General features: G+C 46.6%; 1 protein-coding gene across 6 annotated transcripts in view; it reads right to left on the bottom strand.

Moving 5' to 3' along the window:
* Positions 1–26823, bottom strand: part of RAPGEF2 (Rap guanine nucleotide exchange factor 2) — a 238966-nt gene that overhangs the window by 47519 nt on the left and 164624 nt on the right. For all 6 annotated transcript variants that reach the window (XM_058193651.1, XM_058193648.1, XM_058193650.1 and 3 more), the window contains one exon: positions 17945–18122. In XM_058193651.1, the coding sequence (XP_058049634.1) occupies positions 17945–18122 (178 nt within the window). The remainder of the gene's footprint in view (positions 1–17944; positions 18123–26823) is intronic.

Genomic DNA, 26823 nt, shown 5'->3' with positions numbered 1-26823 from the left:
CAAAGTACTGTCCCGGTGTCTAGAAGCCGTACGGGTCTGGATGGGGAGAAACAGGCTCAAGCTTAATCCCTCCAAGATGGAGTGGCTGTGAATGCCAGCACCCCGGTACAGTCAGCTGCAGCTGCGGCTGACTATTGGGGGCGAGTCATTGGCCCTGATGGAAATGGTGCGCAACTTGGGCGTTCTCCTGGATGGGCGGTTGTCTTTTGAAGATCAGTTGACGACCGTCTCCAGGAGAGCTTTTTATCAGGTCCACCTGATTCGCCAGTCGCGCCCCTTCCTTGACCGGGATGCCTTATGCACAGTCACTCATGCTCTTGTTACCTCTCGCTTGGATTACTGCAATGCTCTCTACATGGGGCTCCCCTTGAAGAGCACCCAGAGGCTCCAGTTAGTCCAGAATGCAGCTGCACGGGTGATAGAGGGAGCGGTTTGGAGCTCCCATGTAACACCTATCCTGCGCAGACTGCACTGGCTGCCTGTTGTCTTCCGGGTGCGCTTTAAGGTATTGGTTACCACCTTTAAAGCGCTCCATGGCTTAGGACCAGGATACTTACAGGACCGTCTACTGCCATCTTGTACCTCCCACCGACCTGTGCGTTCTCACAGAGAGGGACTCCTTAGGGTGCCGTCAGCCAAGCAATGTCGACTGCCGGCCCCCAGGGGAAGGGCCTTCTCTGTGGGAGCTCCTACCCTGTGGAACGAACTTCCCCCTGGACTTTGACAACTACCTGACCTTCGGACCTTTAGCTGCGAACTTAAGACTTATCTATTCCGTCTCGCTGCACTGGCTTGAATTTTTGTTGTTTAGTTGATTTTATGGGTTTTAATTTTTATTAATTTTATAGGGTTTGATTGTATTTTTAAAAATTGGGCCAAATTTAATAAGTTTTTTAATGTTTGTTTTTAGTATTGTATGTGTTTTCACTGTATTTTATGTTGGCTGTAAACCACCCTGAGTCCTTCGGGAGAAGGGCGGTATACAAATTAAAATATTATGATGATGATGATGATGATGATGATGGAAGATTCTGAAGCTATAAAAATATTAAACCAGGAGCAGTGCCTAGACTAGATGAATTTATTTATTTATTTATTGTTTATATTTATATACCGCCCTATCTCCCAAAGGACTCAGGGCGGTTTACAGGCATTTAAAAACAAAAAATACAATAAATACAATTCTAAAAACAATTAAAAAACTTATTCAAAAGCCTTAATTAAAAATATAAAAATTAAAACCCAAGATAAAACCCACAAACTAAAATCTAACTCAGTCCTGCGCAGTTAAATAGATATGTTTTAAGCTCGCGGAAGGTCCAAGGTCCGGAAGCTGACGAAGTCCTGGGGCAGTTCATTCCAGAGGGTGGGAGCCCCACAGAGAAGGCCCTTCCTGGGCGTGCCAGGCGACATTGCCTCGCTGACGGCACCCTGAGGAGTCCCTCTCTGTGAGAGCGCACGGGTCGGTGAGAGGTATTCGGTAGCAGCAGGCGGTCCCAGATAACCCGCCCTATGCCATGGAGCGCTTTAAAGGTGGTCACCAAAACCTTGAAGCGCACCCGAAGGCCACAGGCAGCCAGTGCAGTCTGCGAGGATGGGTGTTATCACGGAGCCACGAGGCTCCCTCTATCACCCGCGCAGCCGCATTCTGACTAACTGCAGCCTCCGGATGCCCTTCAAGGAGCCCCATGTAGAGAGCGTTGCAGTAATCCAGGCGAGACTTCACGAGTGCGTGGGTGACTGTGCACAGGGCATCCCGGTCCAGAAAGGGGCGCAACTGGCGCACCAGGCGAACCTGGTAAAACGCTCTCCTGGAGGCGGCCGTGAAATGATCTTCCAAAGACAGCCGTTCATCCAGGAGGACGCTGTTGCGCACCCTCCATCGGGGCCAATGACTCGCCACCGATGGTCAGCCGCGGATTTAGCTGACTGTACCGGGATGCCGCATCCACAGCCACTCTGTCTTGGAGGGATTGAGCTTGAGCCTGTTTCTCCCCATCCAGACCCGTACAGCCTCCAGACACCGGGACAGCACTTGATAGCCGTTGGGGTGGTCCGGTGGAAAGGTACAGCTGGGTGTCATCCGCATACAGCTGATACCTCACACCGAAACCACTGATGATCTCACCCAGCGGCTTCATGTAGATGTTAAACAGAAGGGGCGAGAGGATCGAGCCCTGCGGCACCCCACAAGTGAGGCGCCTCGGGGTCGACCTCTGCCCCCCTGTCAACACCGACTGCGACCGGTCGGAGAGATAGGAGGAGAACCACCGATAAACGGTGCCTCCCACTCCCAATCCCTCCAGCCGGCGCAGCAGGATACCATGGTCGATGGTATCGAAAGCCGCTGAGAGGTCTAATAGGACCAGGGCAGAGGAACAACCCTATCCCTGGCCCTCCAGAGATCATCCACCAACGCGACCAAAGCCGTCTCTGTGCTGTAACCGGGCCGGAAACCGGACTGGAACGGGTCTAGATAGACGGTTTCATCCAGGTGCAGGGGAAACTGATATGCCACCATATTTCTACAACCTCCGCCGCGAAGCGAAGGTTGGAGACTGGACGATAATTACCTAAAACAGCCGGGTCCAGGGAAGGCTTCTTAAGGAGGGGTCTCACCACCGCCTCTTTCAAGGCGGCCGGAAAGACACCCTCCACCAAAGAAGCAATCGTAATCGCCTGGAGCCAGCCTTGTGTCACCTCCTGAGTGGCCAGCACCAGCCAGGAGGGGCACGGGTCCAGTAAACACGTGGTGGCATTCAGTCTACCCAACAACCTGTCCATGTCCTCGGGAGCCACAGGGTCAAACTCATCCCAGACAATGTCACCAAGACCACCCTCGGACGCCTCACCTGAGTCACCGCAATCTTGGTCCAACCATCCCGGTTGAACGATTTTATCGTATAGATAACGTTAAACTCCTCAGCACGCCCCTGCAGCGGGTCATCCCGCCCCTGGTGAAGGAGGGAACGAGTCACCCGAACAGGGCGGCTGGGCGGTTATCTGCCGGCGCAATGAGGGAGGAGGCGTAGCAACGCCTCGCTTCCTCAATGCCACTAGGTAAGTCCTTGTATAGGACTTCACTAGTGTCCGATCAGCCTCTGAACGGCTAGACCTCCAGGAACTCTCTAGGCGTCTTCTCCGCGCTCATCCCCTCAGCTCCTCGGAGAACCAGGAGCCGGTTGGGACCCGCGCCGGGTCAGAGGCGCAAAGGCACGACACGATCTAAGGCCCCGCCGCGCCCGCTCCCAGGCCGCAACAAGTTCCTCAGACGTGCCGTGAGCCAGACCCTCAGGAATGGCCCAAGCTCCGTCCGGAACCTCTCCGGGTCCATCAGGCGCCTGGGACGGAACCAACGATCGGCTCCGTCTCCCTGCGGTGTTGGGTGGCGGTCAGAAAGTCTAGGCGAAGGAGAGAGTGATCTGACCATGACAAAGGTTCGTGACTATTTCCTTTAAGTCCAGATCTCTCAACCACTGACCAGAGACAAAAATCAAATCGAGTGTACCACCCCGGTGTGGGTAGGGCCATCAACTACTTGCGTCAGGTCTAAGGCCGTCATGGAAGCCATGAACTCCCGAGCTGCTGTCGATGGCGAGCCGGAAGAAGGCAAGTTAAAGTCCCCATGACTAAAAGTCTGGGGTTTCAACTGCCACCCCAGCAAGCACCTCCAGGAGCTCGGGCAGGGCAGCTGTCACGTAGCAAGGAGCCAGGTGCGACCAGCAAGCCCATCTGACATCTATGGCCCCACTTCACAAGGAGGATTCACACCCGACAATCTGAGGTACAGTGGTCTCCTCGGCTCCAGACTCTCTCTAATCACAACCGCCACCCCCACCCCTACCTGGGCTCTCGGCTGATGAAATGCGGAAACCTGGTGGGCACATCTGCACCAGGGCACGCCCCTTCTGCGCCCAACCAGGTTTCCGTAATGCCTATAAAGTCCATGGCACCCCTGAATAAGGTCGTAAATTAGGGGCCTTATTGGCCACGGACCGTGCATCACATAACATCAGCCGAGGGCCCAGCCCCTGAGGGTCTAGCCTATCCGGGGAGGGGGAGAAGTCGGGGGGCTCGGGGCGCGCGATCGCCTGCAAATATCGAGCGCGCGCCCCCTTAACACGATCCGAGCCCCCGCTTCCGCCAAATCTGCCCCTCCCCAAACCGTGCAAATAACGCCACCTCCACCAATGGAACCTGAACTCCCCATAACCTTGGACCTATTAGCTCACCGCCACGAGCATGCGAGAACTGATACCCCACCCGGCGGGTTTCCCCAACACCGCCTACCCTCCACCCCTTAAAAATGCCCTATCTAAAAACCCCCAAAGGCTCTTCCTCTTCGCATGCCACCTCTGTGGATCCCAAGATCCGTCATTGAGGCCGGCCCTTGGTAATAAAACGGGCCATTCCTGCGAGGCGGGGGCACCTCGAATAACATAGGCGAATCGTGAAAATAATACTACTTCGCTAGGGGAAAACAGTCGCCGGGAGATGATCATTGTCCAGGATGGCAGAATATTAGTCCATAGTGCTTCACACGGATACCCATCGTCCGATGGTGGCTGATAATGATGATAAACAGGCTAAAGATGGAAAGATGGAAAAAATAGCCCAGTCCAAAAATCCATGGGGAAAGACGAGGTGGGTGGGTAGATCTTCTACCACCCTCCGCACTGTCTACAGCTGTTCCCGGGTATGTCCACCGCTAGATCTCAAGTCAGTCTCCAAGTCTCTTCCACAATAATTCCAAAGAGCAATCCTGGCCAAAGGTCCCAAAAGGCCAGATAAGTGCAGATGACAGTGCACAAATAATAGTGGGAGAGACGGGCCTCAAATGGCCGGGACACCTCCCATAATCACCACGCCAATTCCCTTCGTTAGGATGGTTCCCTTCGTTAAGATGGTTAAGATGGTTCAAAGATAAAAGTCCACAGGCAAGCCCCAGGCAAGCCCCACATTCCAAAGGCCTGGCCACTCCTCAGATCCAGGGCCTTTCCCAGAAACCGGGCCAGGCACCTCTGAGGAAGGCCGGTCAGATGTAATAGGCCGTAAATCCCAGATACGGCATAAGTGGGGTAGAAACGTCCTCAGAGCCCCTCCCTGCAGGGAAGGCAGTGGGAAAGCCGGCAACGGAGAAGCCGGCAGTGGAAAAGCCGGTGAAGTCATAACCCCCTTCGTCCCGAAATAACCAGGCTGGGGGGAGAAACGTGACCCCTAAGTAGCAGCGCCAGCACTCACAGTCCACAGGCCATGATGGACTAACAGGCCTCGATCCGCTACGGCCTCCGCACCACGGCCCAGGAAATGGCCGCCGTTCGCCGCTCTCCCTCACCCGGCCTCGCTCTCGGCAGCCGTGTCACCGAAAAGGCTGCCGAGAAGCTGGCAAAGCGGGCCGGGGGGTACAGGCGGCTCGGCTAACCGTCTGGGTGATGCCATCCCGCGTCGATCATCCCGTCGGCGGCTCCGTTCACCTAGCGAGCCGCCATCTTGCGCATGCGCAGAGCCTAATTATCAGGTTCTTATTATAATTGTTTTGAGGATGAACTTTTACAACCTTTATAAAACATGATGAACTCTATCTTATAGGGAAGAAAGATGCAGAAATTTGGAAGGAGGCCAAACTACCACTAACACCTAAAGAGGGACAAATGTTGACTTTAACAAGAAATCGTAGGCCAGTATCATTATTGAATAATGACTACAAGTTATTTACAAGAACTTTAGCTGGCAAACTGAAAATAATTTTGCAAAAATGTGTTCATATGGATCAATGTGGATGTTTATAGAAAAGCCAGTTAAAGCACAACCTTAAAATATTCTGGAATATTTGAATCTTCATAATGAAAAACAAACTGCACTGATTTTCTTAGATTCAGAAAAAAACCTTTGATAGTTTGAACTATGCAAGATTTTGAAATATGAATTTTGGAGAGTACTTTAAAAATGGATAAGATTGATTTACACTTCACAGAAAGCATAAATAGTTATTAATGGAGGTCTAACAAAACATGTGAAATACAAAAGAAACAAGACAGCCCACATTTCATGTCTTGTTTATTTGGTTCTTGAATTACTGGACAAAGGCATAAGGCAAAGTGGCAGGATTGTGGGAGCAAAGGTTACAAAATCAACTTGTAAATTAAAGATTGACTTGATGTTGATTTGGGAAGATCCGTTAAAGGGAATTGAAACATTAATAGGGAAATTAAAAGAATTTGGTGCATTAGCAAGTTTCAAGATTGCTCTTGTCACTTCTCGTCTGGATTATTGCAATGCTCTCTACATGGGGCTACCCCTGAAGTGCACTCGGAGGCTTCAGTTAGTTCAGAATGCAGCTGCGCGGGTGATTGAGAGAGCCACACATTGCTCCCGTGTAACACCGCTCCTGCGCAGTCTGCACTGGCTACCTGTGGTCTTTCGGGTGCGCTTCAAGGTGTTGGTTACCACCTTTAAAGCGCTCCATGGCTTAGGGCCCGGGTACTTACAGGACCGCCTGCTGTTACCTTATGCCTCCCACCGACCTGTACGCTCACACAGAGAGGGTCTTCTCAGGGTGCCGTCCGCCAAGCAATGTCGGCTGGCGGCCCCCAGGGGAAGGGCCTTCTCTGTTGGAGCACCTACCCTCTGGAACGAACTTCCTCCTGGTTTGTGTCAATTACCTGACCTTCGGACCTTTCGCCGTGAATTGAAAACGCACTTGTTTATCCAAGCGGGACTGGCTTAATTTTTAAACTTTTTGAATTTTAATAATTTTAATTGGGGTATTTTATGAATTTTATGGGTCAAATTTGACGGTTTTAAATTTTTGGCCATTTATTGAATATGTTATTTTAACTTTTGTCTTAATTTGTATATTGTACTGTTTTATTCTGACTGTACACCGCCCTGAGTCCTTCGGGAGAAGGGCGGTATAAAAATCTAAATAATAAATAAATAAATAATAAATAAATAATAGATACTAAAAATACAGATCAAGCAGAACTGGCAAATAAAATAGGTTTTAAGATTGAAAAGAATATAACAGATCTGGTTATAACTATGGCAAATATTATTTCAAAATAACTATGTTAAGATATGAAATGAAGCTAAAAACATTTTTAGATGAGAGAAACTACAACTGTCATTGCTGAGGAAAATTTCTGTGATTAAAAATGAATGTCTTGCTTATATTAGTGATTTTGTTTTAGACAAAACCTGTCTTGACAATTGATGTACCATTTAAAAAGTGACAGAAGAATATATTTAAATTTGGTCAAACAAAATGAATTAAATATAAGGTGTTACAAATGGCAAAGAAAAGAGGCGGCTTTGGTCTACCTGATTTGAAACTGTATTTTATAGTTTGCTGTTTGGTTTGAAACGGAGAGTGAGTCTGCTTAGAAATACAGTATAAGGACTTGCAGTTATAAGGACACAATCTGAGATATAAGTGGCATACATGGTTGTGGTACGACAAAGGCAATGTTAATCTGCATTTTAAAAATCATTTTGTTAGAGATGCCATACTGAGAATATGGAATAGATACAAAACTAAGTGTGCCTGAAAACACCCTTATGGCTTTCAGAATAAGAAGCATTTTATAGGCAAGTTAACAAGCAAATACAAATGGCTATATTCTCAAAGCAATATTAGAATGTTGTCAATAGGAAAGTAAAATAAAATCAAGAGAATTGGTGGCAGGTTGACATAATTGTCAGATTTTTTTAACTTGCAGTTATTAGAAATATTTAAAGTAGATAAAATGATTTATGGTTTTGAACATTGTAAGATTGAGTGTGAAACAGAATTATGTACAAATGATAAACATGTACCGTATATACTCGAGTATAAGCCGACCCGAATATAAGCCGAGGTACCTAATTTTACCACAAAAACTGGGAAAAACTATTGACTCGAGTATAAGCCGAGGGTGGGAAATGAGGCAGCTACTGGTCAATGTAAAAAATAAAGATAGAGCCAAGTAAAATAACATGAATATTTATTTGAACGAAAAACAATAAAAGTGCAAAAGGGGGAAGGAGGATTCCCAGCTTTAGAAAATTTAGAACTACGCCGCCTTTGGTATGACCTGAGCATAGCTCATAAAATTATCTGCTACAATGTACTTCCTATCAATGACTACTTCAGCTTCAACCACAACAATACGAGAACACAATAGATTCAAACTTAAAAGTGAACCTCTCCAATCTAGATTGCAGAAAATGTGACTTCAGTAACAGAGTTGTTAATGCCTGGAATGTGCTACCTGACTCTGTGGTCTCTTCCCAAAATCCCCAAAGCCTTAACCAAAGACTATCTAGTATTGACCTCACCCCATTCCTAAGAGGTCTGTAAGGGGCGTGCATAAGAGCACCAGCGTGCCTACCGTCCCTGTCCTAATGTTCCCTTTAGTTGTATTCCTTTTATGTATTCAATTCATGCTTATAGTTATATAATTATTTAATATGTATTTGACAAAATAAAATGAATAGAATAGAATAGAATAGAATAGAATAGAATAGAATAGAATAGAATAGAATAGAATAGAATAGAATTTTTATTGGCCAAGTGTGATTGGACACACAAGGAATGAATGAATGAATGAATGAGTGAATAGAATAGAATAGAATAGAATAGAATAGAATAGAATAGAATAGAATAGAATAGAATAGAATAGAATTTTTATTGGCCAAGTGTGATTGGACACACAAGGAATGAATGAATGAATGAATGAGTGAGTGAATAGAATAGAATAGAATAGAATAGAATAGAATAGAATAGAATAGAATAGAATTTTTATTGGCCAAGTGTGATTGGACACACAAGGAATGAATGAATGAATGAATGAGTGAATAGAATAGAATAGAATAGAATAGAATAGAATAGAATAGAATAGAATAGAATAGAATAGAATTTTTATTGGCTAAGTGTGATTGGACACACAAGGATCTACCACTTCTTTGGATGCCCTTCCCAAATTGAACACTGCAAGCATGAAAATGAGTCCTCCTTTAGCTTCCAAGGGACCAGGGTGCCTCTGAAGGTCAGTGCTCTAAGTACTAAGAACCCAGCACAAATCTAAGCCTGTATGCACACCAACAGTGAAAATACCCTGCACAGTGTCTCTTGGAAGAGAAGGTTAATTTTCATAGACGTTGGGGTGGCTCTTTTTTTTTTTTTTTGGCAGGGCAATAAGGGTCTCTAATATCATTAAACCCACTTTAGAAGTCTCTCTCTGTGTGTGTGTGTGTGTGTGTGTGAGAGAGAGAGAGAGAGAGAGGGAGGCCCGCTGAGCAAAGCGGCGGCGGGAGGCCGCGGGGAAACGCGGAAGTAGTCGGAGAGCTGTTTGATGGGGCGGTTGGGACCTGGGCAAACGTCGATGGCCGTGTGCTCCTGGAGGCTGATGGGCGGCTTGTCGCCTTTGCGGTGGCTCATGCAGGTGGCGCCCGGGGAAGGAGGCGGCTGCGGGGGCTGCTGCGGGAGCCGCTGGTGCTGCTGGTGCTGTTGATGCTGCTGCCGCCGCCGTTGCTGCCGCCAGGAGAGGCCGTCGCCAGCCCGGCCCTGCCGCGCCCGGCGCCCCCGCCACGCTGCTGGCTGCTGGAGGAGGCGGAGGGAGGGGCGGAGGCGAGCAGCGGCGGCGGCGGCGGACGGCGACGGCAGGTGGGCGGTGGAGGTGATGTCACCGGCTCTGCCCAGCCCTGCCCAGGCGAGGCCAGCAAAGGGCCGGGCGAAGGCGACCGAGGCGGGGCTCGCAGCCCAGCTGAGCCGCTACGGAGGAGGAGGCGGGGCCGGCTAGGCTCGGGAAGGCAAAACGGGAGGCGTTCGTCACGGGATAGACTGCTGCTGGAGCTGGAGGCTCAAGGAAGGAAGGAGGGGTGGCTGAGGACGGGCTCGTTTAAGGCTCTTCCAAAGCAGCCCTGCTGAACCGCTACGGAGGGAGGAGATCGGGCCGGCCAGGCTCCAGGAAGGCAAACGATAGACTGCTGCTGGAGCTGGAGGCTCAAGGAAGGGAAGGGAGGGGTGGCTGAGGGCGGGCTCGTTTAAGGCTCTTCAAAGCAGCCCTGCTGAACCGCACGGGAGGGGAGGGAGAGCGGGGCCGGCTAGGCTCCGGGAAGGCAAAACGGGAGGCGTTCGTCCACCGGGATAGACTGCTGCTGGAGCTGGAGGCTCGAAGGAAGGGGAAGGGGAGGGGTGGCTGAGGACGGGCTCGTTTAAGGCTCTTCCAAAGCAGCCCTGCTGAACCGCTACGGAAGGGAGGGAGAGCGGGGCCGCTAGGCTCCAGGAAGGCAAAACGGGAGGCGTCCACCGGGATAGACTGCTGCTGGAGCTGGAGGCTCGAAGGAAGGGGAAGGGGAGGGGTGGCTGAGGACGGGCTCGTTTAAGGCTCTTCCAAAGCAGCCCTGCTAAACCGCTACGGAAGGGAGGGAGAGCGGGGCCGCAGTAACTGAGAAAAGCCTGACGAGGGGCGGCTGGGCTACCTTCTGGCCTCGCGAGTCGGCCGTCCGTCCGTCCGTCACTTCTCGGCTCGGCAGCCGGTTTTGAAAAAGGTTCCGTCGCTGGGTTTCGGGACTTTTGTTTTTTTTTTTAAAAAAAAAACACCACCTTCCCCTTTTCTCCCTAGTTGGGGGCGTTTTCCCAGTTCCCTGTTTTTTTTCCGCCCTTGCCTGTTGAGTTTTACCTGACAAGTTTCTTGCGCTTCCCCTCGACCTCCCCTCCCTCCGTCCCCTTCCCCTTCCCCCCTCCCTGTCTTGTTTGTACCCCCAGCGTCCCCTTTCGGTTGTATTTAAATCCAGAGCTTGAAACCCCCTCAGTGGGAGGAGAGGAAACGTGCGATTTGGCAGCTGACCGCACTTGCACGGGCTGGGTAAGGAGAGCCCTAGACGGCCTGCGGCGCCGGGGGAGGAGAAAAGAAGCAGCCAAGAAAAAGGGGTGGGGTGGGGTGGGGAAATGAATTTAGGAGGCGGCGTGTGTGTGTGTGTGTGTGTGTGTGTGTGTGTCTGCGCCGTCACCCGCGAGGAATGCCAGCTATTTCTTTGAAGGCGGGTGTGTAGCCAGGCGCCTCCTTCCTTCGCTTGAAACCGGGAGGTTTCACTCTTCGCTCCCTCGTGTGTATTTGTCAACAATTATAACTCTTCGGTCGGGTCCTTGCCTTGCCTCGCCTCTCCCTCGTGCCCTCTCTGTCAACGCTGTCAACAATTATAACTAACGCGGGTAATTGTGCGTGAGGGGTGTGCGTGTGTCCACATAGGAATAAGACGCATGCCGCCAAGACTAACGAGAGCTAGCTGCCTGCGGTAGAAAGGACTCGCTGCAAGAGGAAGGGCTGAACGGCTTGGCTCGAGTATAAGCCGAAGGGGCGCTTTTCAGCACAAAAAACGTGCTGAAAAACTCGGCTTATACTCGAGTATATACGGTAATTGCTAAAATGTACAATTTTTATTGAAATTTGAAGAGAATAGGTGAAATAATGTATGATAAAGTATGCTTAAATTTCTGGTGGGACAATATACAGGTGGGACAAATATACAGGTGCAAGAATGGAAAAACATATGGTTGAAAAGATTGAAACTTATACTATGCTATAATCTTAAAGAGAATTTTTATAAAATGATATACTGTTGGTAAACTGTATGTCACCAGAGAAATTGTCAAAATGAACAAAGTCACCCCAAGGTTACATATGTGAACAATGAGAATTATATATCATGTTTGGTAGATATATAAAAAAGCAATTTTGGATTCAAATAGATATGCTGATTCAGATTATTTTAATGATTAATATACAATTAAGACCATAGGCTTTTTATTTTGAAATTGATGTGAAAAAAGTCATGGAACTTTGTTTTTTAATATCATAACTGCAGCTAGGTTGTTGTATGCATAAAGATAGAAAGCTTCAGTATCACTACAATGGAGGAATGGTGAAGGTAGAACTTGCCAAGATAGCTAAATTAACTTCTTTATGAGAGAAAATAATTTCATTGCTCACTGGAAACCTTTTATGACTTTTTTTTCATAAAAAAGAAAAAATGAACTTATGATTTATGGTTTTGATGATTAAACACAACACATAGAAAGAAGACCATCATGTTATAACCATAGAGAAAGAAATACATTTATATTTGTACTTATAACTGCTGTGAAGAAGATTGGAATCCACTTCTATGTACCTTTTTTCTTTCTTTTCTAGTTTTTACTTTTATGTTTCTTGCACATTAAGTTTCCTCATTGATTTTTCTTTTTCTTACTTTATATTAGTTTGCATTAGTTTTATTTATTTTATTTATTTATTTATTAAATTTTTATACCGCCCTTCTCCCGAAGGACTCAGGGCGATGTACAGCCAAAAGTAAAAACACAAAATATATACAATTAAAACCACAGTTAAAACAAAGCAGAATTATAAAGGCTGATAATTAAAATTAAAATTTTAAATTTTAAAATATTAACAAAACCCCGAAATTAAAATTCCACACTATTATGCCAGTCCCGCTTGAAGGAATAAATGTGTTTTAAGCTCACGATGGAAGGTCCGAAGATCAGGCACTTGACGTAGGCCAGGGGGAAGTTCGTTCCAGAACGTCACCGCCCCCACAGAGAAGGCCCTACTCCTGGGGGCCGCCAGCCAACACTGTTTGGCGGACGGCACCCTGAGGAGACCCTCTCTGTGAGAGCGTACGGGTCGGTGGGAGGCAAAGGGTAACAGCAGGCGGTCTCGTAAGTACCCGGGTCCTAAGCCATGGAGCGCTTTAAAGGTGGTAACCAAAATCTTGAAGCGCACCCGAAAAACCACAGGAAGCCAGTGTAGACTACGGAGCAGTGGTGTTACATGGGAGCCACGAACGGCTCCCGTTACTACTCGCGCAGCCTCATTCTGGACTAACTGTAGCCTCCGGGTGCACCTCAAGGGCAGCCCCATGTAGAGAGCATTGCAGTAATCCAACCTAGACGTAACCAGAGCGTGAGTGATTGTGCATAAGGCATCCCAGTCAAGGAAGAGACGCAACTGGCGGACCAAGCGAACTTGGTAAAAGGCCCTCCTGGAGACGGCCGCCAGATGTTCATCAAAAGACAGCCGTCCATCCAGGAGGACACCCAAGTTGCGAACCACCTCCTTTGGGGCCACTAACTCACCCCCAACAGTCAGCTGCGGATGCAGCTGACTGTACCGGTGCCGGCATCCACAGCCACTCCGTCTTGGAGGGATTGGCCTTGAGTCTGTTTCTCCCCATCCAGACCCGTACAGCTTCCAAACACCGGGACAGCACTTCGACCGCTTCGTTGGGGTGGTCCGGGGTGGAAAAGTACAGCTGAGTATCATCAGCGTACAGATGATAACTCACCCCAAAACCACTGATGACCTCACCCAGCGGCTTCATATAGATGTTGAACAAGGTGGGCGAGAGAATCGACCCTGAGGCACCCACAAGTGAGGCGCCTCGGGGCGACCTCTGCCCCCTGTCAACACCGTCTGCGACCGGTCAGAGAGATGGGAGGAGAACCACCGATAACGGTGCCCCCACTCCCAATCCTCCAACCGGCGCAGCAGGATACCATGGTCGATAGTATCAAAAGCCGCTGAGAGATCTAATAGGACCAAGGCAGAGGAGCAACCCCTGTCCCTGGCCCTCCAGAGGTCATCCACCAACGCGACCAAAGCCGTCTCCGTGCTATAACCAGGTCGGAAGCCGGACTGGAACGGGTCTAGATAGACTGCTTCCTCCAGGTGCCGGGGGAGCTGCCATGCAACCACACTTTCTACAACCTTCGCCACAAAGCGAAGGTTGGAGACTGGACGATAATTTCCCAAAATAGCTGGGTCCAGGGAAGGCTTCTTGAGGAGAGGTCTCACCACCGCCTCTTTCAAGGCGGCGGGGAAAACCCCTTCCACCAAAGAAGCATTTATAATCCCCTGGAGCCAGCCTCGTGTCACATCCTGAGCAGCCAGCACTAACCAGGAAGGACACGGGTCCAGTAAACATGTAGTTGCATGTAACCTCCCCAGCAACCTGTCCACGTCCTCGAGAGCCACAGAATCAAACTCATCCCAAATAGCCTCAACAAGACGCATCTCTGTCATCCCGGTTGGATCATCGCAATCTTGGTCCAAACTATTTTATTTATTTATTTATTTTATTTATTATTCAAATTTATATACCGCCCTATCTCCCGAAGGACTCAGGGCGGTTCACAGGCAGATAAAAACATATATATATACAAATTAAGAAAACCATTAAGAGACATATTCAAAAAGCCTAATTATTAAAAATAATATAAATATTAAAACCAATTAAAACCCCTATAAAATTTAAAAAATTTAAAATTTAAAAATTTAAAAACTAGTCCAGTCCCGCGCAGATAAATAGGTGTGTTTTAAGCTCATGACGGAAGGTTGGAGGTCTGGAAGTTGACGGAGTCCTGGGGAGTTCGTTCCAGAGGTGGGAGCCCCACAGAGAAGGCCCTTCCTGGGCGTCGCCAGGCAACACTGCCTAGCTGACGGCACCTGAGGAGTCCCTCTCTCTGAGAGCGCACGGGCCGGTGAGAGGTATTCGGTAGCAGTAGGCGGTCCCGTAAGTAACCCGGCCCTATGCCATGGGCGCTTTAAAGGTGGTTACCAGAACCTTGAAGCGCACCGGAAGGCCACAGGTAGCCAGTGCAGTCTGCGCAGGATAGGTGTCATCACGGGAGCCACGAGGGCTCCTCTATAACCCGCAGCCGCATTCTGAACTAACTGCAGCCTCCGGATGCCCTTCAAGGAGCCCCATGTAGAGCATTGCAATAATCCAGGCGAGGCGTCACGAGGCGTGGTGACCGTGCACAGGGCATCCCGGTCTAGAAAGGCGCAACTGGCGCACCAAGCGAACCTGGTAAAAGCTCTCCTGGAGCGGCCGTCAAATGATCTTCAAAGACAGCCGTTCATCCAGGAGGGCGCCCAAGTTGCGCACCCTCTCCATCGGGGCCAGTGACTCGCCCCGACAGTCAGCCGTGGACTCAGCTGACTGTACCGGGATGCCGGCATCCACAGCCACTCTGTCTTGGAGGATTGAGCTTGAGCCTGTTTCTCCCCATCCAGACCCGTCGGCCTCCAAACACCGGGACAGCACTTGATAGCTTCGTTGGGGTGGCCCGGTGTGAAAAGTACAGCTGGGTGTCATCAGCGTACAGCTGGTACCTCACACGAAGCCACTGATGATCTCACCCAGCGGCTTCATATAGATGTTGAACAGAAGGCGAGAGGATCGACCCTGCGGCACCCACAAGTGAGGCGCCTCGGGCCGACCTCTGCCCCTGTCAACACCGTCTGCGACCGATCGGAGAGATAGGAGGAGAACCACCGATAAGCGGTGCCTCCACTCCCAATCCCCCAACCGCGCAGCAGGATACCATGGTCGATGGTATCAAAAGCCGCTGAGAGGTCTAATAGGACCAGGGCAGAGGAACAACCCCTATCCTGGCCCTCAGAGATCATCCACCAACGCGACCAAAGCCGTCTCAGTGCTGTAACCGGGCCGGAAACCGGACTGGAGCAGGTCTAGATAGACAGTTTCCTCCAGGTGCAAGGAAACTGATATGCCACCATACTCTCTACAACCTTCGCCTGGCGGGTTGGAGACAGACGATAATTACCTAAAACAGCGGGTCAGGAAGGCTTCTTGAGGAGGGTCTCACCACCGCCTCTTTCAAGGCGGCCGGAAGACTCCTCCCCCAAGGACTCGCTCGTAATTGCCTGGAGCCAGCCTCGTGTCACCTCCTGAGTGGCCAGTACCAACCAGGAGGGGCACGGGTCCAGTAAACACGTGGTAGCATTCAGCCTACCCAACAGCCTGTCCATGTCCTCGGGAGCCACAGGGTCAAACTCATCCCACAAAATGTCACCAAGACCACCCTCAGACGCCTCATCTGAGTCACCGCAATTCTGGTCCAGACCGTCCCGAAGCTGAACGATTTTATCGTATAGATAACCGTTAAACTCCTCAGCACGTCCCTGCAACGGGTCATCCCGCTCCCCTGATGAAGGAGGGGCGAGTCACCGAAACAGGGCGGCTGGGCGGTTATCTGCCGATGCAATGAGGGAGGAGGCGAGCTACGCCGCTTCCACAATGCCACTAGGTAAGCCCTATTATAGGACTTCACTAGTGTCCGATCAGCCTCCGAACGGCTAGACCTCCAGGAACTCTCTAGGCGTCTTCTCCGGCGCTTCATCCCTCTCAGCTCCTCGGAGAACCAAGGAGCCGGTTGGGACCTGCGCCGGGTCAGAGGCCGCAAAGGCACGACACGGTCTAGGGCCCCCACCGCGGCCTGTTCCCAGGCCACGACAAGTTCCTCAGCCGTGCCGTGAGCCTAAACTATCCCGAAGTTGAACAAAACTATCTCCTAAACTATCCCGAAGTTGAACAATTTTATCGTATAGATAACTGTTAAACTCCTCAGCTCGTCCCTGTAAGGGGTCATCCCGTCCCTCCTGATGAAGGAGGGAACGGGTCACCCGAAACAAAGCGGCCGGGCGGTTATCTGCCGATGCAATGAGGGTGGAAACTTAGGAACGTTTCGCCTCCCTCATTGCCACTAGGTAGGTCTTAGTAAAAGACCTCACTAGTGTCCGATCAACCTCGGAACGGCTAGACCTCCAAATACTCTCTAGGCGTCTTCTCCGGCGTTTCATCTCTCTCAGCTCCTCGGAAAACCAGGGAGCCAATTGAGATCTAAGCCGGGTCAGAGGCCGCAAAGGCGCGACACGGTCCAAAGCCACAGCCGCAGCCTGTTCCCAGGCCGCAACCTGTTCTTCAGTCGTGCCGTGGGTAAGATCCTCAGGAAACGGCCCAAGCTCCGTCAGGAACCTCTCCGGGTCCATCAGGCACCTGGGACGGAACCAACGCATTGGCTCCGTCTCCCTGTGGTGGTGAGCAACGGTCCAAAAGTCCAGGCGAAGAAGAAAATGATCTGACCATGACACTGGTATCTTCACTATATCTCCTAAAACCAGATCATTAACCCACTGACCAGAGATAAAAATCAAATCTAGCGCGCCTCCCCCGATGTGTGTAGGGCCATCAGTTACTTGAATCAGGTCCAAGGCCGTCATGGAGGCCTGGAACTCCTGAATCACCGTTGACAACAAGCCGGCCGATAGCAAGTTGAAATCCCCCAAGACCAAAAGTCTGGGAATCTCAACCGCCACGCCAGCAAGCACCTCTAGTAGCTCAGGTAGGGCTGTAGTCACGCAGCAAGGAGCCAGGTACGTGATCAACAACCCCATCTGATTCCGGTGGCCCCACTTCACAAGGAGGGATTCATAGCCAGCTATCTGAGGAACAGTGGACTCCCTCGGCTCTAAACTTTCGTTAATCACAACCGCCACCCCCCCACCCCTACCTTGGGCCCTCGGCTGATGGAATGCCCGGAAACCCGGAGGGCACAGTTCAACCAGGGGTACACCCCCTTCTGTGCCCAACCAGGTCTCCGTAATGCCCATAAAGTCCGTGGACTCCCTCTGAATAAGATCACAAATCAGGGGAGCCTTATTGACCACGGACCGGGCAGTTTTATTGTCCTTTTTAATTTTATATATGTAGGCATGTGTGTGTGTGTGTGTGTGTGCATGTGTAGACACACACAGAAATACTAAAGTTATATGCTTAAATTAAAGTTCTAGTGTATTTCAAGCTCTACTCCTACCATTGAAAATTTCTGAAGCAAAAAGTATGAATCCTTAAATACTTTCACTAAAGACTAAATGTGATAGAAATAGAGAGAATCAGGTGGGAAAGCCAACAGGTTTTATCACTGCATGCATATACACAGCATGTTCATCTCAGACATTTAGAATTTTGTTTTGTTAATTCTATTTTGATTCGTGGAAATAATTTCCTTCAGTTAAATTCTGAAACAGAAAATATCTCATCAAAAGTTCTTAAGTTTTAAATCTTCCTTTCCTTCTTTTTGGTGTCAATGGCAGCTTACCAATATCATCATCTGTCCTGTCTATTGGATCTTTTTCTAGACAGTCTCTAACAATATCTCTGCTCATCAAAGGATCAGAAGCCCTCTCAATATCTTCTTCATCATCATCATCTTCAGAATCTACTGCTGTTTCTGGTAATCCACTCAGGTCCATGTCACCAGCTTCACTTTCTGTGGCCTAAAATGATAATATAAAATTTAGAACAAAGGATTGTAGGCTTTCTATGATGTTATCAAAACATTAAATTAATGGATTTGATGTATTACTTTTTATTCAGCTATATGTTTGCCAAAAATAAGTCCTAAAGTAAAAATCCCAACATATTGTAAATATTAAGGACTAAACTTACTTCAGTGAAAGTTCAGAAGCAACAGTGATATCTGAAAAGATTATTTTTCAATAAATCACTTTTATCTTTTGAGATATATTGATAATTTTATTAAAGATATCTACAGCCTTGAAAGGCTTTGTTGTTGATGTTATTGTTGAAGTACAACGTGATATATGAGTATTCTAGATCAGTGGCAGCATATGCAGCCCCAAATCCTCTCCTATCTCAACAAGAATCCCAAACATTACATCCTGCCACTACCTATTATAGCTGTACAGACACTAATTTCTCATTCTCGGCTTTATGGTCTGACAGCTGCTCTTTCCATTCATTCTGCCTAATGCTCCTTTTCTGGGATTCCTCAATCATTTTTTCAACCCATAACCAATGCCCAGTTGATTCTGATTTTTCCATTTATAGCTTCTCAGGCCACCTTCCTATTTTTTTAAACAGCACAAATTACTAAATACTCTGGAAAAATAGGAAAAATTGGAGTTTATTTTTTGCAATTTTATTAATTAAAAATATAAAAATAGTATTCAATTTAGGATTGCACTAGCTTTTTTGGCTGCCACTACATACTGTTGGCTCATATTTAATTGGTTGTTCACTAAGACTCCAAGATCCCTCTCCCAGTTACTGCTATTAAACCTGGTATCACCTAGTCTATATGTGTACTTTTGGGGTTTTTTGCCTAAGTGTAAGGCTTTATTTTTCTGTACAATGAATTTCATTTTGTTAGATAGGCCCAATGTTCAAGTCTGTCAAAATCCATCTGGATCTTGAGCCTATCATCTAGGACAATGTTGGTGAACCTTTTCGGCACTATGTGCCAAAACAGGAGCGCACGCGGGGGAATGCCGGGGCCGGGATAGCTCAGGCAAGAGAAGCCTGTTATTAAAAACACAGAGCCTGCAATTACTGCAGGTTCGAGCCCGGCCCAAGGTTGACTCAGCCTTCCACCCTTTATAAGGTAGGTAAAATGAGGACCCAGATTGTTGGGGGGGCAATAAGTTGACTTTGTAAAAAAATATACAAATAGAATGAGACTATTGCCTTATACATTGTAAGCCGCCCTGAGTCTTCGGAGAAGGGCGGGGTATAAATGTAAAAAAAAAAAAAAAAAATGCCGGGGGAGGGTTCGTAACTTAGGCGTTCCCCTAGACCAGTGGTTCTCAACCTTTATAGTGCTGCGACCCCTTTAATACAATTCCCCACGATGTGGCGACCCCTTTAATACAATTCCCCACAATGTGGCGACCCCAACCATAAAATTATTTTCGTTTTAAATTTATCGCGCCTGAGGCCTTATTGGCTAGCAATCTGAACTGCTTGCGATTGCCTTGAGGACAGAGGCATTAAAGCGGAAACTCCTCCCCTATTAAGTTTATCGCGCCTGAAGCCAGATTAGGCTAGCGATTGGGAGTGATTGCAGCTGGCTTGAGAGGAGACATCAGAGCAAAGATTTCTCTCTTTTTTAATTCATCGCACCTGAAGCTGAATTCAGCTAGCAATTTGAAGAGCCTGCAGCTGGCTTGTGGAGTCAACCATTCCAGCGCGATTCTTCAACTTGCAAGTATACTTCCCATATTTCCGATGGTCTTAGGCGACCCCTGGCAAATCGTCATTCGACCCCCAACGGGGTCCCGACCCACAGATTGAGAACCTCTGTCCTAGACGATCGGCTGTCCTTAGAAGAACATATGACGGCCGTCGCCAGGGGAGCTTTTTATCAGGTCCGCCTGATTCGCCAGTTGCGTTCCTTTCTTGACCGGGATTCCCTTCGCACAGTCACTCATGCCCTTGTCTCTTCCAACCTGGACTACTGCAATGCTCTGTACATGGGGCTCCCCTTGAAGAGCACTAGGAGGCTCCAACTGGTCCAAAATGCAGCTGCACGGGTAATAGAAGGGGCACCGCAATGCTCCTATATAACACCGCTAAAGATGCTGGTTATCACCTTTAAAGTGCTCCATGGCACAGGACCGGGTTACTTACAGGACCGCCTACTGCCACCTATAGCCTCCCATCGACCTATGTGCTTCCATAGGGAGGGCCTCCTAAGGGTGCCGTCAGTCAAACAATGCCGACTGGCGGCCTTCTCTGTGGGGGCTCCAGGCCTATGGAATGAGTTGCCTCCAGGGTTGCGTCAACTCCCCGACCTCCGGTCCTTTAAACGCGAGCTCAAGACTCTCTTATTCCACCGTGTGGGGCTAGCTTGAGGAAATTTTAAGTGGGGTTTGAAGATTGTTTTACTTTAGTTTTAATTTTAATTGGCCATTTTATAATCAGTTTTTTAATATGCTTTTTAATTTTGTCTATGTGCTTGTTTGTTTTTACTTGGCTGTGCACCGCCCTGAGTCCTTCGGGAGAAGGGCGGTATAAAAATCTAATTAATAAATTAAATTAAATAAAATTAAATTAAATAAAATTAAATTAAATAATTAAAATAAATAAATAAATAAATAAATAAATAAATAAATAAATAAATAAATAAATAAATAAATAAATAAATAAATAAATAAATAAATAAATAAATAAATAAATAAATAAATAAATAAATAAATAAATAAATAAATAAATAAATAAATAAATAAATAAATAAATGCCGGAACCCAGAAGAGCAGCTTCCCAGGGCGTACACATGGGAGCAAAGGAAACTGGAAGAGCAGCTCCTCGACACGCATGCGCACACTGGAAAGCTGAACTTTCAGTTTCTGGTGTGCACACCAGTCACATGGTCTTTCGGTTTCTGGCGCACATGCATCAGATTCTGACGCACATGTGACCAGCTGGCTGGCGCGCATGTGTGGGCTGGAACCCAGAAGAGCAATGGCTGGCTTGGAGAGATAACTCTGCGTGCCACTTCTGGCATGCATGCCGTAGGTTCGCCATCACAGATCCAGGGTGTTGTCTATTCCTGCCAGCTTAGTATCATCCACAAATTTGGTAAATTCCTCTTCTATTCCCTCATTTAAGTCCTTTATGAAGATATTAAAGAGTACTGGGCCTAAGATGGAACCTTGTGGTATCCCACTGGTTACAGTACTTCCCTCCATGTAGATGTAGTACCATTAAAAACTACTCATTGAGTATGGTTTGTCAGCCAGTTACAAATCCATCTGGTGGTGATGCTATCTATCCCATTTTTTTCCAGCTTACCAAGAAGTAGGTTGTGGTCTACTTTGTCAAATGTCTTGCTGAAGTTTAAGTATATTATGTCTACAATTTAACAAACCTATGCTGGATTCTAGTTATTACTTTACTTGTTTCTAGATGTTGCCAAATCTGTTTGGTTTTTTTTTAATTATCTTGTCCAGTATCTCCTGGATATTGATGTTAGGCTGATTGGTCTGCAGTTTCCTGGGTCTGTTCCCCCCCATCTCCCCCCCCCTTTTTAAAAGATGGGAACCAAATCAGCTTTTTTCTGGTCCCCTGGTAGTTCCCCGGTGCTCAAAAATTTTCCATCAGGTCCTGGTGATTTGTATTTATCAAGATCAGACAGGTGTTCTCTTACCTTTTTTGTGAGGGGGCTTATTTTAACTTTTATTTCTAGTCTGTCTCTTACAGTTATATTTTTGGCAGGCTGGGCTATAGTTTCTTTTTGCATGAAGACCAATGCAAAGAATGAGTTAAGCATTCGTTGTGAAGGTTGTAGAGAGTGCTGTGGCGCGACAGCTACCCCAATACCTGGATGAAGCCGTCTATCTAGACCCGTTCCAGTCCGGCTTTTGACCCGGATACAGCACGGAGACAGCTTTGGTCGCATTGGTGGATGATCTCTGGCGGGCCAGGGACAGGGGGTACTCCTCTGCCCTGGTCCTATTAGATCTCTCAGCGGCTTTTGATACCATCGACCATGGTATCTTGCTGCGCCGGTTGGGGGGATTGGGAGTGGGAGGCACCATGTATTGGTGGTTCTCCTCCTATCTCTCCGACCGGTCGCAGACGGTGTTGACAGGGGGGCAGAGGTCGGCCGCGAGGTGCCTCACTTGTGGGGTCCCGCAGGGGTCGATTCTCTCGCCCCTGCTGTTCAACATCTATATGAAGCCGTTGGGTGAGATCATCAGTGGCTTCGGGGTGAGATACCAACAGTACGCTGATGACACCCAGCTGTACTTTTCCACCCCGGGCCACCCCAATGAAGTTGTTGAAGTGCTGTCCCGGTGTTTGGAAGCCGTACGGGTCTGGATGGGGAGAAACAGGCTCAAGCTTAATCCCTCCAAGACGGAGTGGCTGTGGATGCCGGCATCCCGATTCAGTCAACTGCAGCCGCGGTTGACTGTTGGAGGCGAGTTATTGGCCCCAAAGGACAGGGTGCGCAACTTAGGTGTCCTCCTGGATGATCGGCTGTCGTTTGAAGATCATTTGACGGCCGTCTCCAGGAGGGCCTTCCACCAGGTCCGCCTGGTTCGGCAGTTGCGCCCCTTCCTTGATCGGGATGCCTTGTGCACAGTCACTCACGCGCTCGTTACCTCTCGCTTGGATTATTGTAATGCTCTCTATACGGGGCACCACTTGAAGTGCACTCGGAGGCTTCAGTTAGTCCAGAATGCAGCTGCGGGTGATAGAAGGAGCTTGACAGCTCCCACGTAACACCGCTCCTGCGCAGACTGCACTGGCTACCTGTGGCCTTCGAGTGCACTTTAAGGTGTTGGTTACGACCTTTAAAGCGCCCATGGCTTAGGGCCTGGGTACTTACAGGACCGCCTGCTGTTACCACATGCCTCCCACCGACCCGTGCGCTCTCACAGAGGGACTTCTCAGGTGCCGTCCGCCAAACAATGTCGGCTGGCGGCCCCAGGAAGGGCCTTCTCTGTGGGGGCTCCCACACTTTGGAACGAGCTTCCCCCAGGCTTACGTCAAATACCTGACCTTCGGACTTTCCGCCGCGAACTGAAGACATACCTTTTTATTCGCACGGGGCTGGCTTAAATTTTAAATTTTAAATTATATAAATTTTATCGATTTTAAATTTTCTACTAATTTTAAATGGGGTTTGGTTTTATAAATTTTAAAGTTCTAGGCTAATTATAATAAGTTTTTTAACTTGCATTTTAAATTGTATACTGTGGTGTTTGTATTTTATTGTTGCCTGTACACCGCCCTGAGTCCTTCGGGAGAAGGGCGGTATAAAAATCAAATAAATAATAAAATAATAATAAATAATAATAAGCAGCTCTGCTTTCTCTCTGCTGCCTGTTACTTCCTTGCCATCTTCTCTCTTTAGTGGATTGTTTCATTTATATTTATATGTTGGAAGAAACTTTTTTTATTATCTTTGACTTTTGTTGCAAGTCTTTGTTCATTCTGAGTCTTTGCTTTCCTGCCTTCATCTTTGCAGATTCTGGCTATCTGGTAATATTTTGCCTTAGTTATGTGTCCCTCTTTCCATTTTTTGTACTTGTCCTTTTTGTCTTTCAATTTGTCAGAGAGATCTTTGTGGAATCATGCTGGTTTCTTCTTGGATTTCTTGTTAAGTCCAGTATGGTTGTTCCTCCAGTTCTCTCCTCTAACCTGTGGACAACAAAGTTGTCATCTAAGTTGGTCAGGAACCTATTTGATTTCTCACTGTGCAGTGAGAAATTGCAGTGAGTCTTGCAATTGATGTCAAGGCAATTGAAGTCCCCCATTACTATTGTAGTGTGTTTCCTACATATATTTGTTAGTTGGTTGGCAAAAAGAACATATTTTTTTCTGCTTGGTTGGATGGCCTGTAGTATACACCCATGGCAATGTCATTCTTTTTTTCTTTTATATTGACCCATATGCATTCTAGGAGGTTTTTATCTTTGGCTTTGTGTATTTCTATAGCAACATAGTGGTCCTTTACATACAGTGCAACTCCACCTCCTCTTTTATTTATTTATTTTTTTCAAAAAGTTTTTTATTTGTTTTAGTCAAGTACACCATTAAACATAATTCAAATTTCACCCCCCATTGTATTTTATCCAATATATTTCCTTCTCCCTTAAAATTATTATTATTTGCACATATCTATCAAAAAATCTGTTTCATCCCCCCATTCTGAAATCAATATTTAAATCAAGTCTAGTCCCCATATTTTATCCCCCTTTTTACCCTACCCTCCTTCGTTCAAAATATAACAGTAGTTTTAATTTCAAGACAATTGTTATTTCATAGCCCAATACCCAAGAGAAACAAAAAAGATCAACATAAAATATTAGTTTTCTCTTAGATACCATTTCAGTTTCAATTTCATATTTAACATAATTCTCTTAGTTTCCCCAAGACATCATTAGTAATTATTCTATTAATTATCTCTTAAATTCTTAAATATCACAAATTTCAACTTATTCTGTAATGCTTTTGAATCAGAGGTCAGCCATCTAATTAAAAAAACCTTTCTTAAAGCTATCTTGCACTCGCACAGACATATCCATTTTACGTGGGAATGTCTTGAGATCACAGAGACATTCCCCTCTTATCATCTTCCTCTGCCTCTAAATAACATATGCCTAAAGTTTTCCATATAATCAATTCTCGAGAAGATTAAAAGGGGCAAATTTCTCAAAGAATTTCCATCATTGTGTTCAGCTACTCCATTGGAAGTTTTGTCACAAATTGTTTCAATCCCATTACATATTCTTAAAAAAAAACAACCCCTATTTCCTTAACATAGATTCCTTAACACTCTTTCCCCATTATTTTTATAATCCTTTCTTCAATTCCCCAAAACAGTATTAATAATTATTCTATAATTATTACTTTTATTCTTCTTTAAGTATCAAAATTCTCTGCTTGTTCTTTAATATATCTAAATCTGAGGTCAGCCATCCAAGATCCTTTCTTAAAGCTGTCTTGCAATCACACCGACATATCCATCTTCCTGGAAATTGTCCTGAAATCATGAAGACCAATTCCTTCTTATATTTCTTCCTCTGCCTCTAGATGTCACAAATAACAAAGTGTCCATTTTGTTTCAATCATGCTTAAATGGCAATTGAATTTCTTCTTTTTCTTAGATGTTTTAAATCATAAAGGTCAGCTTTCTTATTCAAAATCCTTTTTTAAAAAATATCCTGCAATCACACAGATATATCCATCTTTCTTGAAATTATCTTGAAATCACAAACACAATTCTTTCTTTCATTTCTTCCTCTGCCTTTAGGTGTCCTTCTTTAATTTACAGTCACAAATAACGCAGTATCCATTTTGTTTCTGTGATACTAGACCATGCCTTTTCTTTGTCTCCGCTTGTTTCCCTTTTTCCAAATTTTATCCCATTTTAATAATTTCTTTATATTTCTTTTAGTCCCAAATTATAGAGAATAGAGGGATTTAGGGTATTCCATTAAAATCAATGTAGTATTTCCTTTGGCTCCTTTCTCTTTTTTTATGTATATCTCAAATAGTCAATCAAAACGTCCAAAAGTCTCAAACGATTGTTTAATTAGAAGAGAACTTATTCTCCTTTATTTAGTTGGGGCTCTAAACTTCAATTCCAAGCCCTCTTTGTCAGAATTCAGGTATCTTTTAACTTATTTCCTTCCGTTCTAACTTTCACTTAAAGTTAGCCACTATTTCAATGTTTCTTTTAAGCTTGTGCTTATTTCCACAAAAATGCCTCTTCGTGAGCTAGTGTCAACTCACCCGGTTTCGATATCCTCGTCAGATTTTATGCTTCACCTCCTACCTGTTCTTGTGGCTGTCCCGATTTTGGAGCAGCTGATGGTGGCTGCAGTTCCTCTTCGCTGGGTTGAGGGAAAAAAGCCGGAGCTACAGGGAATCTGCAACTTCCCTGTTCGCTCCAGCGGCTCCCTCATTCTTCGCTGCCTCTATGGGGCAGCTATGGTCCTGAACGGACCTCCATTTCGAGGTGGATATCGGCGCTTACCCCGGAGTTTTTGGGGCTTGCGACCGTTCCATCGCGACGCTTGCCACGCCGCCCTCCACCTCCTCTTTTATGGGGTCTGGTTTTGGATGATAATAGAGGTATGTCAATGTTCCCAAAGAAACACATCCAGAAATCTGCAGTCTAATCAAAGTGATATTAATGTTAGGAAAGGTTCTAGCTGGTTTGAGTATATACTAAATATAACAATAAGACCAAGCAAGTTTACAGTAGCTAGTACAGTGACTATTTGGAATGCAAAGCACATTGATTCTGAGTTTTCCTAATATACGCTTGCTGATTAAATAGGGGGGAAAAGAATTGGAGGCCATTACCGTTAAATGGATTCACAGCTAATTAAACAACTAAATCCACAAGGAGTCATTACTGGCAGTGGTTCAATCTTGAGGGAGATTTTGATGAAAAGATAGAGGGTATTTATCAAATCCATACAACCATACAAGTAGAAGGGATAGGTAATAGTGAAGATGACCAAAATAGTTCTGCATGCTCAAACCTTAAATTTAAACTTCAGTTTAAAACTTCATCGTATCACCATGAATATAGGTTATGGGAAAACTGATAATCTATCAGTTTTATATAGATGTTTGAATAAATTGTCAGTTGAATGTAAGTTATTAATATAAAGTTCTGGTTTATAATTAAATCAATGCTTAAATTGGGTGAATTAA

This window comes from Ahaetulla prasina, chromosome 8 (assembly GCF_028640845.1).
Source record: "Ahaetulla prasina isolate Xishuangbanna chromosome 8, ASM2864084v1, whole genome shotgun sequence".
NCBI classification, from domain to species: Eukaryota; Metazoa; Chordata; class Lepidosauria; order Squamata; family Colubridae; genus Ahaetulla; species Ahaetulla prasina.
The sequence above is the reverse complement of the archived record's forward strand: the minus strand, read 5'-3'. Positions and strand labels throughout refer to the sequence as shown.